We start from the raw sequence: 16,118 nt of genomic DNA, 5'->3' as shown, positions 1-16,118 counted from the left end.
TTCCTGTGATTCGCTTGGTTGTTTTTGGGGCTACGTCCCTCACCCCCCGTGGGTACGTCTCCTGGAAGGGGCAGCAGCCCGGCAGGGAAAGCCCACGTACACAGAATCTCCTCGTGAGAGAAGCCCATGATGTGCATCGCCTCCATGGTCTCCTGGAAGTTATCCTTGTCTTGCTGTCCCGGGATGGGGATGTAGCCGTTGGAGAGGAATCTGTAGTTATTAAACCCTTCGAGGAGCAAATCCGCTGCAAGGAAAGAGAATGGGATATGGTGTATATGCCCCCCGGCCCCAAGGAGCCCGGGGTCGATCGCAGGGAGCGGTGGCTCGTGTCCTCCCCACCAACACACATGCTTCCTGCCATGCTTTTTCTCTCTTCGTAGACGCATTTCAAAGCCACACAGTTGGGGCGCCTGGGCGGCAGGGGGCTCAGTCATTAAGCATCTGCCTTCGGCTCAGGTCATGGTCTTGGGGTCCTGGGGTCGAGTCCTGCCTCAGGCTCCCTGCTCTGCAGGGAAGCCTGCTTTTCCCTTTCCCACTTCCCCTCCTTGTGTTCCCTCTCTCGCTTGTCTCCCTCCGTCAAATAAATAAATTCTTAAAAACAAAACACAGAGTTTTCCATCATCTACGTCGGAGAGGGAAAATGAGGGGGTCAGCTAAAAACTGCAACTGCAAGTTTGGGGGACGGTGGTTTACAGGTTCCATGAAATTGGCAGCCGGAAGTGATGGCTCCGTTGTCCAGATGTGGAAGGTTCAGACCCAGACCACTGGCCCGGCCAGCGCCCCGAAACCTTTCTCCACGCCGTCTGTCTGGCGGTGAGTTTGCCTTTGCAAGTGCCACACAACCTGTGCGTACAATGGGCTGTTAAAACGGCCACCGCATCCATCACTTGCGTTTTAGGGACCGTGGGTCAGAACAGAACGCTCCCTTTCGAGAAGTGTGTTCCTCCAGAGGATGGTGTTTCTCAGGGGGGATCGGAACAGACGGGCTCCTGGGCCCCACGCTACACGTTCCCACGTGCTCTCCTGCAGACTTTCTGCCAAGCAGACTCTTTGTGGCTCATTTTTTCCCTGCAGGTCCCACTCTCGTTGCTGAGCTGAACGCTTTCGCGGGTGTGTGTGGTTAGCAAGAGCCTGGGCCCTGGGTGACAGACGGAGTACGAGGCCCATGTCTGTTGGGATCCCTGGATAACACACGTCATGGTCACATGGAACGAGCCCTGAATTCGAGACTCAGAAGAAATCAGGAGGTTGTACATCCTCCCCTCGCCCTCAAACACCTCTGATGCAGCAAAGTTCTGACTGGGAACTTGGCCCCAACCTGGTCCCTAGGCTTCCAGTCCTCAGGCTTCGAGATAAAATAAATAAAAGTCTACGATAAGCTCCTTCTAATACTTGTGGAAGCACATGTACGTGTTCAGTTGTGAACCTGGGAATAAAAATATTCACTGAACGTAATTTTATTTTTTCTTACTTTTTATGCTTACAAATGTTGAAACAACTCAAAAAAAAATCCGTCTAATTTAAAGCTTCTAATTTTGAATCTGTATTCATCTGAGAGAGAAAGAGAAAGCACGAGCAGGGGGAGGGGCTGAGAGAGAGGGAGAAGCAGGCTCCCCGCTGAGTAAGGAGCCCGATTCGGGACTTGATCCCAGGACCCGAGGATCATGACCTGAGCCGAAGGCAAACGCTTAACCAACTAAGCTACCCAGGCGCCCCTAAAACTTTTTTTAAAGAAAAGAAAAAAACCACAGAAGATAAGGTAACACAGCCCACAGAACTGCCACTTAAAATTGAGTACTTCTCCCATGGCACGAAGTTCAGTCTCGTTTCCATTTTGGTGTGTGTACGAAATGACAGTGAAGCCGGGAACAAGACGGGGCACACACGGGCTCTTCTCGCAGAGTCTGGTTTTGAGTGTGCTCTCTTCCTTGGGATTTCCTCAGCGTTTCCTTCTCTAGTTTGCTTTATTATAAGAATAGAGCACTTAATAACGTGTAAAACACATGTTAATGGCTGGTTGTCGGAAAGCCTTCTCGTCAACAGTTGGCTACAGGTAGTTAGGCTGTGGGGGAGTCACGAGTTACTCGTGAATTTGTGACGATGGGGGGGGTGTGGTGCCTCCAGCCCCATATTGACCAAGGGTCGGCCGTACCGTTTCCCCAAAACGTTTGCTCTCTTTCAAAAAAACTTACTATAAAAAACCACATTCCAATAATAGAAAATAGTGAGAAACTTTGTAACTTACACTTTAGGTGTTCTCCTGCTCCGGACAGTAACTGGTAAAAGATATGAAAAGTCCGCTCATCTTTTGCTTGACGAACAGCACGAGATTTTTCCAGAAGATCTGAGCGAAGATGGTTAAGGATCGCATTGCAGAGGTGGCCAGCCCTCTCTCAGTGTCTACACAAATTTAAGTTGTAAAACATTTTCTCGGCTATCTATTAGCCCTCCTGCGATGAACCATTCTGAATGATTAAAACTTGTGAGTGAAAAAGGAAAATGACGCACTTACATCCCTCACTCATCTCCGAGGATCGCGGAGGGAGGGAACTCGAAGGTCAGGGTGCTGCCCTCGCCCCACTCTGCCCCAGCGGCCCCTAATCTGGGTTATATTCAAAGAACACAGCACTAAACCAGGAACTCTAAGAAGTTTCTATGAAAGGAAGTCGAGCGGCTGAAAGCAGGAAAAGTCTTCCAGTAGTTTATACAATCTCAGGAACAAGGAAACCAAGGCACAAAGGGGATTTAAATAACACAGGGGCAGAGTCAGGAATCAGAGCTCGGTTGGACCCCATAACCCACGCAATTGACCCCGTGCTCCCTGAGAGCCCCTCTCGGAAAGCCTCATGCTGGGGGCGGGTGGGGGGGGGGGGCCCTTGACAGCCACAGTGTTGCTCGGACTTTCCAAACACCAGAGACGCCCTGACCCGATCGGCCACTGGCCTGCTCTTGCTGTTTCTCCAGAGCCGGCTGGGAGCAACCCCACCCGGCGTTCCCACTTGGCACCTGCTCACCCCCAGCCCGCTCCTGCCACCCGGACCATGGCACACCTGCCTGGGCACCCGGGGCGCGGATCTGGGACTTCACCAAGTGAATTAATTCTGTATATGCCATATAGCTAGATTTTCAGTTAGATCACCCCAAACACAGCCTCCACATTTGGTAGAACATACGTTCCCATGAATGCCTTAGCAGACCGATGCGAAGAAACTCCAGATCTAACCCCGTCATGTCGCAAGTGATTTTTGTGTTTTCGGGCTCTGAGCATATTCAGAGACGTAAGCCACAATTCTGAATTAATGGGAAAATTTTGATCTCTCCCTTACCTGAGGGATAAAACACTGTATGTCTATCATCGGATCTCTGATACTTGCCAGAAGGAGCAGAGAATTGTCGCCTGGATCCTTCCTAACCGGCATACCATTCAGAATCATCTGTATTATCGCTTTACTCAAACTGATTCTTTACAGAGTTACCACGCCCAAAGGCTGCTCCATGCCTGTGACATTTCCTCGGATGGTTCTACGTAGTTGACATTTGTTTTTCCTTCGGTTTTCTCCTGAACACTCACTGAAACGACTTGAACTGTGCACGTTCATGAGGCTTATTTTGGGGGGCACATGCCCATCCCACAGATACCAGGAGCAGACGGTCAAAAGGGGCCACCCCGATACCCAGCGGAAGAGTGGTTCTGTAGGATGGCATGCACCAGAGTGCACCGTGGCAACATTTCCTGGTTCACGAGCAGGCAGTCCTCAGCTCGGCGGGACTCTCCACGGCCCCGGCCACGTGAACAGGGCAGGACCCGGTGTTCAAACAACCACCACCAGCAAAACAACACGTGGGGGTTAACACGGAGCACCTGACTGAGTCACGACCTCTTCAGGCTTCCGTCCGATCATCTGGGTGACCGGAGGGACATCATAAGGGCTCGCCCCAAGGCTGGCCAGAGAGGGCATCACTCTTGAGTTTGGAGGATGCCATTATGAAAAGGATACACGTTTCAATGTTGGCCCCAACGATGTATCCAGTGACATCAAAGTTGATCCGAATAAATTTGCCCTGAAAAGAAATCACAACAATTAAAAATAAGTAAGGACACAGAGGATATAGACCAATAAAGTGACAAACCACTGTGGCCTGCCAAGTATCCGTGAGTGGCTTACAAAAATGGGTCATAAATATCACCCCAAAGAAAAAGGGAAGGAAAATTTCCCCAAACTTCCCCAAAGCAGCAACAGGACGGGTTACCTTCCTGGGTTGTAATATAATAAAAATGAGACCCTAATCGTTCTGAACTTTGAAAAAAATTCTTCTACATAATCTGAGATAAGATTTCACAGCATTAAAGGAACACTGTATCTGGCCCTATCATGACAGCCTTGAAAAAAACCGGAATAATATAATTTCCTAGGAAAATGGAAATCTATTCAAGAAAAAAAAAAGAGAAAACTTGAATAGATCATAATCATTAAAAATGAAATATAATTACTTTTTCTAAAATGATGGATTAGTCTGATGAAACAGTTTTGCAAATTCCTAAGAAAAATTTAATGGCCTGACTATATATAACTGTTCTACAGAAATAGAAAATAGTGATTATTTCACTGTTTATTTCATAAAGTTATCGTAATCCTGAATAACAAAACCGGTAAAGTGATCATAAAAATGAGAAAGCAAATAAATACAAATACCTCATGAATTAAATGTTTTGCAAAAGCAGAAACCTGACAGACGGCGACAAATGGTTTATTTCCTGGCCTCTACACTTGCTCATTACAAGAACGGTCAAGGGACTGAAGGGCATTCCTTGGGGAATTGGACAAGCTGATTCAAAGATTTACAGAGAAACGGAAAGGACCTAAAAAAGTCACAATGATGTTGAGAAAGAGGAGCAGAGCCTCAATGACTCACACCACTGGATTTCAAAAAGCTGTAAGTTCATTAGGACAGGTTGGTATTGGCAGGTCCACATAGAGATATGGATCAGAGGATCAGAAGGGAGCCCAGAAACAGACCACGCACATACGGTCAATTCGCCTTCAACAAAAGGTCCCAAGATAATTTAACAGAAAAAGGACCAAGCTTTTCGGAAAACGGTGCCTGAAAAATACACAAAATGAAATCGAAAGAACCTAGACCTTTCCTCACACCATATAAAAAAGTTAACTCTTTAGAGTTTTAGTCCTAGACGCGTGAGCTAAAACCAGAAAACTTGCAAAGAAAACAGGAGAGAATCTTTATAATCTTAAAGTAGGAAAAAAAAAAACTTCTTAGAAAGAATGCAAAAAGATGAACATTTGGAGTTTATCAACTAGAATCTGATAAAGTGGATTTCACGAGAACCTCAAGCTTCTGTTTTCAGAAGACACAGTGAAGAAAACAAACAGGGAAACCACAGACTAGCAGAGAGTATCTGCAAAGTACCTACCTGGTAAAAGACTTATTCCCAGAACACATAAAAAAAAAACCAAAAACCTCTTACAATTCAAGAACAAGAAGAGCCAAGAAAAACACTGGGTAAAATATCCAAAGAGATTATTTCATCAAAGAAGACAGGTAAACAGTGAGTGGTATAGGAAAGGATGCTCAGTGCCATGAGTTAGTAGAGAAATGCAGAATGAAATGAGCATGAAGAGACACTAGTACATACCCCACCAAAACGGGCAACATTTTGAAAAAAGACCAGCAATGAGACGGAACAGCTAGAACTCTCCCACGACCCCGGTAGAAGACAAAATGGCATAGCCACTTTGGAAAAGTCTGTGGGTTTCGTGTAAGTGAACCGTACGTTACCATACGTGCCAGCGATCTCCCTCTTGGGGAGTCACCCAAGAGAAGCAAAAGCACATGTCCACATCGAGGCGTGCACGTGAATGTCCCAAGCCGCTTTATTCGCGACGGCCCTGCAAGGGGAACAATCCAAAATGCCCACCGGGTGGTGAATGGATGAAGAAACTACGGTATGTCACATGGTGGGATTTACTGAGCAATATAAAGGGACCAGAGAAACAACCACCAATGTGGATGGGTCCAAAAAACCCACAACGTTGTATGAAAGGAACCAGACATAAAACGCTACGTATTCTGGGATTCCATTTACCGACGTCCTAAAGAAAACAGACCACAGAGCCAAAACTGATCAGGGGTTCCCAGGGCTAGGGCAGGCTGAGGGACTGGACGCCGTGAAGGTGAAAGGAAGGTTCCTGGAGTGAAGGAAATAGTCTCCCTGGGCCACGGGGCTGGCTTCACTACAAAACACATTTGTCTAGCCCTGTCTAACTGTACACTTAAAAGTGTGAATTTTACGGGATGCAAGATTTAACTCAGCCTAATTTTTATAAATAAGGATATCTTAGGATCCCTTGGATAAACACCAACAAAAAAAATATAATTAAACATCATTCCTCCTATTTCCTATGAACAGATGACACACGTGGGCTACACTCTCTGCTGGGTGTCCAGTTTGCTCCCCCAGCCTCTTACACGCTACACCCCTTCGTATCCTACTTCACTGCATAAATATGTGCTTTAAGTACAAAAACAGAGTCGCCGTGTATAGGGATGCCACCACAAATTCTGGACAGTATGGGCCGAGTGATGCTGCAGTAACGTTGACTTTTGAAATTAGAAACAAGGGGAGAATTCATTAGAATCAATACTTGATTACATTTTTTGTTCAAGATGATGAGTGTTCATGAAGAACTCACCCAATTTTCCAATTTCGAAAACCGCAGACTGAGCTGGGAAAAGCAGGTGCAACGAAAGGCATGTGGAGCTCCTGGGGAGGGGGGAGGTACCCTACCTCACGTGACCCGAAAGCCTCACTTTACATGAATCCTATGACCATGGCCTTGAGAGAGGCTGACCTAATGCCCCCTGCCCCCAACGCAAGCAGACTCAGGAGGTTGTGCTCTTTCGACGTCTGAAGGATGCCGCGGTAGGGCACCTCTAGAGGGCCAGCAGGGGCCATGGGGACGCAGAGGAAGGCTCGGAGGAGGAGTGCCACTTGAGCTGAGGGACTGACAGCTTATGAGCCGGCTGCCAGCTGAATGGTAACTAAAGGGAGGTTCTGTGCTTGTTTTAAGCTCTTGGAAACAGAACCACTCTGAGCGGCAGGAGCACGTGACACTTCACAGTGGGATCTGCCCTCTTGGCCACAAGAGAAACCACGCTGTGATTTTCCAGAGACAGAACCTTCTGGCTGGCGGCGACCCGAAGTGGCCCATCGGCCCCTCTGGGAGCAGCTGTTGCCCGAAATGAAAAACCCATTCTGGGAGCAACGAGCTGGCTTTCACCCAAGGCCAGGTGGTGGGTGTTTGTCTCCAAACTGCTCCAGAAGCTTCTATCATGAGTAAAGCAGGTTGAGGGAAGGGGTCTCGTTCCTTAGAGAACGGATGTGAGGATTGCTGGGGTGACGCGGACAGACTGGAAGTACACGGACACCCCCAGGCTGGTGTGAACAACGCGCTAAGACTCTAGAAAGGCCCAGAGGCTACGGGGTCTGTCGGGAAGGCTGCCTCGGGCTCCATGTGAAACGGCCGCATGCCTGTTTCCCGCTGGAGGCCACCCTCGGTCTCTGACATGGTCACAGCTGTCCCCACAATTCTTCGGGGGTGGGGGGGCCTTACGGAACAGAGTGGGGACTGTGTTCAACTTTCTTACAAGACTGTTCCGAGGGCCTGCTTGCTAACGAAGGCCGGTGAGGACACAGCAGTGTGACCGAGCTCTCCAGACGCAAAAGTGCACGACCTGGGGACCGCCCGAGTGGCTCCGCTTGGAGGGAAAATGCAGACTGGCCAAACGCAGAGGGATTCCTGACCAAAGCTCGCTGGCGGAAGATGGGCCCTCCGCTGCCAATCAGAAACCAGAGTTCCCGCTTTCAGGGTTTCAGGACAAGAGCGTCGCTTGACGTAAATTTCCATCTGGAATGCGTGTGGCTTCCCCAGAAACACAACGGGCCTAACCGGGAGCGGCTCTTCCCTGAGGGTAAAGCTCTCACACGAACCAGACGCCTGCATCTCTGAAAGAAAAGGTTTTCAGGAAATGACTCGTCTCTACGAGCTCAAAGGAATGGCAGCCAACGGATCTGAAAGCCTGCAGAGTTGATGGTTTCAAATACTTTCACCGCAAGCCCGTGTCCTGTACAAAACAATTCCACTGGCTCTGCTGTACACGCCTCGTGCTTCTCGGTGGCACCTTTCCCTCCCAGCCCGACGCGGGACGCTGCTCCAGGCCCCAAACCCTCTGTTTCCCGAGGGCCTGGCTTGCGCAGTACACCCCGAGCTCAATGGCACAGTGAAGTTAAGACCCAGATGAAGGTGGGCTCTACCAGCAAGGGTGGAGGGAACCACGCTGTAACATAAATATGCGCCTACTGTTTACTTACATGCTGTAACGTAAATATGTGCCTACTGTATACTTACGTGTGTGAGGCACGGTGCCAGGGACTAAGGATCCAGAGAGCAGGGAGATGGGCCCAACTGTGAGAGGCATCACACGCCAGCAGGACAGGGGAGCGCTCACCCACAGACTGTGAGGAAAGGCGAGAGGATGCCATGCACAGAGCGACAGAGAAATGACCTCAGATGGGGTTTTAGACCCACTGGGTGTTGAGGAGAGAGAGGAGAAGAACCGTGGACAGATCTGAAAGGCATTCTAGAAGCATGGCCGACAGGATTCGCTCCAGTCTGGACACAGGCCATGAGGACAGGCTGAGGCCAGGAGGATTCCTAGCTATTTTTTTCCTCTGGGTTTCCATGGCTTTACTTCGTCTTGTGCATGCGCAGCTGGGTGACCTGCTAGGACCATGTCCTGACAGAAGATGGAAGGAACGGATTTTTGAATAGAAAAGATACCACTAGAACATGTGAAATCTGAGAGCTACATTAAGACATCCAAATGGAAGGAACGTGAGAACCACAGTGCCTGGCAAAGGACAGGAGCTCAGTAGTTAACTGAGGGGCCTCAGAGCAAAATCTAAATTCTAGAAGATGTGACGGAAAGATGAGCCCACACCAGCTACCCTCCAATGCCCGAGAAGCAAAGCGTTGGCCACACCCACCAGGACTTGCCAAAGGGACGCCCACAGCCGACTGAGTTCCTATCCCCCAGGACAACTGATTACTTCGCCATGTTTTTTGGAACCACTAAAACCAACTACTTGCCGTTGTTTTGTGCAGTTAATGCCTCAGGATGGGTTAGTAACTGGCTACTGCTATCTCTTTAAAAAAATCCTATATAGCCCTATAAAGTTGACTTTCTAAGAATTATAGCCCAGAGCCCACAATGACACCTTTGTTTCTCCCGTTGAACGACTAGCTCTGAGAGAACACTGCCTCTGTGAAAAATCTTCTTTTCTTAAAGAAGATTGACTTTTAACAGATTAGACTGAGTATAGTCAAGACTGTAATCCAGGAGCACGAGTGCTGGGAGGGAGCATCCAGCCGAAACTGGGTTTATTGAGGATCTAGATTAGATGGGACTGCCTGGCCAGAGTCGATCCTGCTAGAAAACGAAGCAATTCTTCCTGCCAGTGGGACGTAAAATAGGTTCCTACTAGAATTACTTCCATCAACCTTGGGCATAGGATGCGTAAATAATAAGCTTGAAGGAGACTCGTGGATAGTAATTACTCTGCAAATAAATTCCCAAAAGTGATGACCTTGATTTAGACTCCAATTGAAAGAAACAAGTTGAACCGGGGTTTCGCAACCTCGACAGAAATGACATTTTGGGCTGGATAATCCTTGGTCACGGGGCCTGTCCCTGTCCACTGTTGGATGCTGAGCAACTCCGGGGCTAGACCCCAGGGGCACACCACGTTTGATAGTGTCTGTCACCAGACCGAACACCAAAAATGTCTCCAGACACTATCAAACGTCCCCCAAGGGTCTCCCACTGAGAGCCACAGATCCACAGTAATGCAAATTACAGCTCACAGCCTGCCTCTGTCAATATGGAAATCTCTCTAATGCCGTGTGGCAGCCAACTTCCAAGATGGCGCCAGTAATCCCCAACGTCTGGTGTTGCCGTCAGAGTGCATTTGTGCAGTCCCCTCCCACTGGGTATCAGGGCTGGTCTGTGTGATCAGTAAAGTCCATCAAAGGCTTGGTACGTGACTTCCAAGGTCGTAAAGAACACTGTGCAGCTTCTGTCTTGCTCTCTCTTGGACCACCTGCTCTGGGGGAACTGCACCTGCCACGTCAGGAGTGGGCATCCCTCCAGAGAGGCCATTGAGGTGAGGAACCAAGGATTCCCGCCAAAAGCCGCCCAAGTCAGCTCAGAGGAAGATCCTCCCGCCTCATCAAGGCTTCTGAGGACTGCAGCCCCAGCCAATACCACCTTAGCGACACCTCCATGAGGGGCCCCGAGTCAGAACCACCATCTCGCAGACACTCTGAGATGATACAGGTTTCAAGTCACCGGGCTGAGGGCAACTTGTTACATGGCAACAGGGAACCAACACGGAATTATTCGTCCATCTGTCCCAAACATGACATCGTCGGCAGGTAGGTGGATCCCGACCACTCAGTAACAGACTCGCAACATTCTTTACCAAAGGTCTGGCTGCAGTTTATCTTTGCCAGGCAATGAGAAGACCGTCACAGAATGATTTCTCCTGAATTTCAAGAGTGGCTCAAGGCAGGGGAGGTCGGAATAGACTGGTAACTTGATTTACATGGTAAATAAAACATTTTCCACTCAGAAATCCTTATAAATCCTCACAGAGATTCACATGCCAAAGCTGGTAGCTCGCTGTATCTTCAATCCCATGACGTGGCCACCAAACACAAGGCTTTCGGGGGCAAGAATTTAGGATTTAAATGTGGTTCAGGCTCAGTGCTGATGATCCAGGAGATAAAAACCCTACCAATGACGCAGAGTGTCCCAGATCTTTTATGAACCCCAGAGTCACAGCCATGCTTCCTGCCGACACAGGTGTATTTATCATCTCACTCTGTACGTAAAAAGCTAAAATCATTACCTAACGAACTTGGGTTAAATGAATCTTCAAAATTTATCTTACTTACGCGATATTCTAAACAAATAGATCCCTATTTTGCGCCTAACTTGGGAGAGCCTCTTGTACTTAAAATTATCTCTGAGGGTGTCATGGGCTGAGTCACGTCCCGTCCCGAATTCTTATTCGAAGTCCTAAGCCCCAGTGCCTCAGAACAGGACTATATTTGGAGACACGGTCTTTAGAAAGCTAATTAAGTTAAAATGAGGTCACTAGGGCCCTAGTCCCACGTGACTGGCGTCCTTACAAGAAGAGAACAGGACACAGGCACACGCAGAGGGAGGCCCATGTGGCTGTCTACAAGCCAAGGAGAGAGGCCACAGAGGAAACCAACCCGGCCGCTACCTCCGTCGTGGACTTCCAGCCTTCAAGACTGAGAAAATCAAGTTCTACAGTTCAGGGCCCCCGCTCTGGGGTGCTCTTTATGGCAGTCCCGGCAGGCTCAGAAAGAGGGTTATCTGGCTACCTGTGGGTTCACTGGGTCCTCTGTGAGCCCGTATCTGGTAGCTTCCACTAATCACCCATTCCGTGCTGCCAGAAAGTCAACGTGAACGCCATGACTTGACATTCTCGGAGTTACACCGTAAGTCCCAATGGTACTAGATTCCCCCAAACTACCCATCAAGTAGTCATCAGAATCGAAGTCTCTAGACTTCTACAAATACTTCTAATATCAGGAAGCACAAAAAACAGAGAATTAACTCTCAATGATTTAAGTAGAAATAACTGAAACCGAAGACCCTCTCCGATCTCACTGTGGAAATGGCCACTGCATCAGGAGGACTATAATCCAGTGAAAGGTGGATGGCAGGTCGGCCCTGTTTTGCCCTATATGGCTCTGGAGGTCTGCCGACGTGTCCACTGTGAGTGGCTGGATGGGGAATGCAGGGTCTCTGCAGGAAGGCCGATCTGGCCATCGCCTAGGACAGCCTCAGGCACTCTGGGACAAATGGTCCAACAGACGGAGAAAGGGACGCTCTCCAGGAACTAACAGAGCCCAATAGCTAAGAAGAATTTTACAGAGACGGCACAGTACTGACCCAATATTCTGAGTCCGTATGCCGAAGAAACAGCGAGTACGAACGGGACAAGTGACTACGCTGAACACCAACGCCGTCTGGGGCGCACGGACACTCCCAATGCTGCACGCCAAGTCCTCGGAAGTCAATTATCCGTACATAAAATTATATACAGTAAACACATCACTACAATCACTACTGGAAAATTGAAAATCCCATGCGACTCGTCACGTTTCTACGGGGCAGTACTGGTCTAGCCTACATCTGTTAGCCTCTCCCTAAAATCCAGGGAGAGGCAGTACTCCAGCTGCTTAATCACGGCAGACATCTACCCAGACGTCAGAGAAATGAAAGGTTTCGGGTGCTTTCCAACTTACGAAGCGAGATGAATTATCATTTTTCACAGTCTTCGCGTTTCCAAATGATTCCAGAATTGGATTTGCTTGCAAAAGCTGCCGTTCAAGTTCCCCCTGAAAGACATTACACATACGCGCACACACACACACACACACACACAGACACACACAGACACACAAAGCAGATGTATGTTAATCTCATGTCTTTGCTCCAATCCTCGGCAGAAAATACGAAACAAAAACTCGTCCTCTTTTCCTGTGTTTTCACTGTGGGTACCACCTGTAACCTTCTTGGCTTTGTTCTTGGTCCCATGAGCTCCGCTAAAGGAAAACAATCAGCGTTTATAAAGCGATCAGAAGGAGGAGGAGAGGTCCCATGGAGCACAGGAGAGAACTCTCAGGGCAGGGCGCATAATCTAGGTGGATTTTTGAAAATAAAACAAATTGGTTTTCATGAAATGAAATCTAGCAGTACGCTGCGATGAAGAAGACAGTAATACTTATACTTCTGTTCATTTTTACTCTGCCTTGTTCCAGGGAGGCAAGGAAGCCAATTCTAATGATAACCAGTAGGGGCGCCTGGGAGCCCAGTCATTAATTGGCTGCCTTCCGCTGTGGTCCTGATCCTGGGATCCTGGGATCAAGCCCCCCATAGGGCTCCCAGCTCCCTCCGCTTGTGTTTCCTCTCTCACTGCCTGTCAAATAAGTAAATAAATAATCTTCAAAAGGCTAACTAAGGGTCTGTGATAGGCTCTGTGCTTGTCTCTGTGTCTTTACATGGAAATCTGGCTTGACGGCAGAGTTTTACAAACAAAAGATGTTAAGAATATTAACAGGTGCCTTGATCATGACCCATGACAGGAAGCTGTATGAGAAAGCCTGATGCTAGTTCTGGCCACGAAAAGCCCGAGAAAGGGACACTGTGTTCCTGTAACGTCATGTTAGAATTGCACCGCAGGGATTAGAGAAATTGGTGTTTTACAAACACAGCTCTTACCCGGGTGATTCCAGATACCACGGTATTCTAGACCTGAAGAAAGGCTTACAATACACTAGCAAATGTGATTTTCTGAGCAAAACGGGGTCATAAGGACCCTCCCGTGAGAGTCTTAGATGGACGACCAAATGCTAAGTGGAGCATTGTCGGCAGATCCAGAAAGGACAAATGTTTGCCATGCACACAGGTTGGGGCGGGGGAGGACTCCTTCACACAGTGGAAAGGATAGGGAAGCACTCGGGGGGCAGGGACATGGGGAGGAACGCTCCTCATCCTTTAGTGGTTAGCTGAGCTGTCCAGATCTCGACACGGCTCAGTCCCATCTATAACTGTGCCAGAAACTTCCTTTCTCAGCATTAGACAATATGCCCCCCACACAGGGAGTCTTCCGGTTATGGACTTCAAAACACCAGGTTATTTCTGATGTAGATCCTTCTAAACATTAGAGGCTCCCCAGATTTTTTTTTTAAGATTGTATTTATTTATTTGACAGAGAGCACAAGCAGGCAGAGCGGCAGGCAGAGGCAGAGGGAGAAGCAGACTCCGCACTGAGCAGGAAGCCTGACGCAGGACTTGATCCCAGGACCCCAGGATCGTGACGGGAGTCGAAGGCAGACGCTTAACCGACTGAGCCACCCAGACGCCCCTCTCCCCAGATTTCTTAAAACAGGATATCCTGGTAACCAATTTTAACAACTGAGAGCCATCATTAAAGAACAGTAGTTACAGGCATCTGAGTTTAGCTCAGGTCCTGATCCCGGAGTCCTGGGATCAAGCCCCGCCCTGGGCTCCCTGCTCAGTGGGGAGCCTGCTTGAGTTTCTCTCCCTCTGCCCCCTACCCTCTCTCTCCAATAAATAAAATCTTAAAAAAAAAAAAAAAAGTTAGCTATCATTCTGTAATCCAATAGAGGGCCTTTCTCCTGGAGGTCAGCACTTGTCTTCATCAGTGTGGCCATGACCAACACCTTGTGAACCCCTTGGTGTCCTAGCTCTGCAAACACTGGGCTCTAGGATCCTCCCTACCTCACTCGGTCTGTGAGATCAGAATGTGTAACCTGTCAGAAAAACACTGAATTCTCATAAACGGGGCATTATCTTTACACTAAACATCCACTGTTAGATCAAAGATCTAGAATAGAGGGCGCCTGGGTGGCTCAGTGGGTTAAAGCGTCTGCCTTCGGCTCAGGTCATGATCCCAGGGTCCTGGGATCGAGCCCCACATCGGGCTCTCTGCTCAGCGGGAAGCCTGCTTCCCCCCACTCTCTCTCTGCCTGCCTCTCTGCCTACTTGTGATCTCTGTCAAATAAATAAATAAAAATCTTAAAAAAAAAAAAAATTGAGAACAGAGTCCTTAAAATCACACACTATCCTCCTGTCCTGTCATAACAAAAATGCTTAACTATTTTACTTTTCAAATGTTTTCCTAACTTGGAGGGAAAACATGTCCTGTGTACCCCATTTTAATATTCCCTAGACATGGATGCAAGGGCTCTTTTCTTCTTTGTGTCAGTGTACGTGGGCGTGCTTATGTGTGCAATCTCAGATTCTGTTCTTTCTCCCGCCGGCTTATAACAGCTGGTTGTATCCCCTGGACCTGGGTCGGTCCGTGTGAGGTCAGAAGGACCCCCGTGAGTGTTTGCTGAAGGGATGCACAATTAGAGGTCCCCAAACTGCTAGGAGTGAACGTTTGGAGGGGGGGGAGGCTGGGGATGAGCCCAAGGCAACAGCAGGAATCAGGCAAAGGGTCCTTGCTCTCCCCGTAGGACCTGCAGACTGGGGCACGCCTAGGCCTCTGCTGTTGAGTCCACGAGGTTGACAGGGTCGTGGTACTAACCTTTCTCCTAAAGGACTGGTGACATCACCAAGACCAAGTAGAGATCTCAGTAACTCAAGAATGAATCACAAAAAGCTTGACACAAAGCGAACATCAGAAAACACCCCAAAAGCGTCTTACATTGAGAAATTACCATGAAATTTGACCATTTCGGTGCCGTACAATTTCACGTTTTGATTGCACAGCGCTAATATCACTCAACCAAATGATGAAGCCATTTATAAACCCTCAGGGGACAATGACTAAGCGTTAACCTTTCCGCTAGAATCAGATGGGAGATGTCCCCTGTTTCTAGTCTATAGGACAATGTGAAAAGTCTTTTGGGAATGTGGGGGTGGGGGAAATTAGCATTAGCTATTGAAATTATTTTCGAAGTTTTAAGTATGTAGAATTATACGATGTTTTAAAGGATTACCAATCACGATGAAAACCACGCCCTTGTGGATATGGTAATACGTCCTTGCTGTGTGATACACATAAAAGGACTCTGACATTGGTAAACTTCCAGTTCAGCCAGCAGTGGAACGTGGGCTGGGATCGTGCCGGGCTTTGCGGGCCAGGCTGGTGGAACTGCAGGTGTCCCCACTCCCCACAAGAGGGCTGAAAACTGGTGGGAGCCCCTCACCAACGGTCCCGAGAACCAGACTTAATCTCCACGGGCACACTGTCATTTCCATACTTGCTACTTGCCATCTGTCACCAGCCTGTCTTAGTTCAAGACGGTTTAGGCCAGTAGCTAGGAAGTCACCCCGAAGCTGCCATCCAGACGTGGGTGAGTCGAAAGTGGGCCGGGGAGATGGGCTGGCCTGAAGGACAGTCATCCTTTGGGGACTGTCAAGTTCTAGAAATCAGCTGTTTTCAGATCTGCTCGGAACTTGGCCTGGGTTCA

The 16,118-nt window shown here is 48.5% G+C and overlaps 1 protein-coding gene across 8 annotated transcripts in view; it reads right to left on the bottom strand.

The window, feature by feature from the left end:
* Window positions 1-16,118, bottom strand: part of MYH10 (myosin heavy chain 10) — a 120,640-nt gene that overhangs the window by 57,894 nt on the left and 46,628 nt on the right. For all 8 annotated transcript variants that reach the window (XM_045984913.1, XM_045984916.1, XM_045984912.1 and 5 more), the window contains 4 exons: window positions 12,420-12,512; window positions 3,999-4,062; window positions 2,246-2,344; window positions 101-244 (listed from right to left, as the gene is read on the bottom strand). In XM_045984913.1, the coding sequence (XP_045840869.1) occupies window positions 101-244; window positions 2,246-2,344; window positions 3,999-4,062; window positions 12,420-12,512 (400 nt within the window). The remainder of the gene's footprint in view (window positions 1-100; window positions 245-2,245; window positions 2,345-3,998; window positions 4,063-12,419; window positions 12,513-16,118) is intronic.

Source organism: Meles meles, chromosome 18 (genome assembly GCF_922984935.1).
Source record: "Meles meles chromosome 18, mMelMel3.1 paternal haplotype, whole genome shotgun sequence".
In the NCBI taxonomy this organism is placed as follows: domain Eukaryota; kingdom Metazoa; phylum Chordata; class Mammalia; order Carnivora; family Mustelidae; genus Meles; species Meles meles.
Note: the sequence above shows the minus strand (reverse complement) of the source record. Positions and strands in the feature narration are given on the sequence as shown.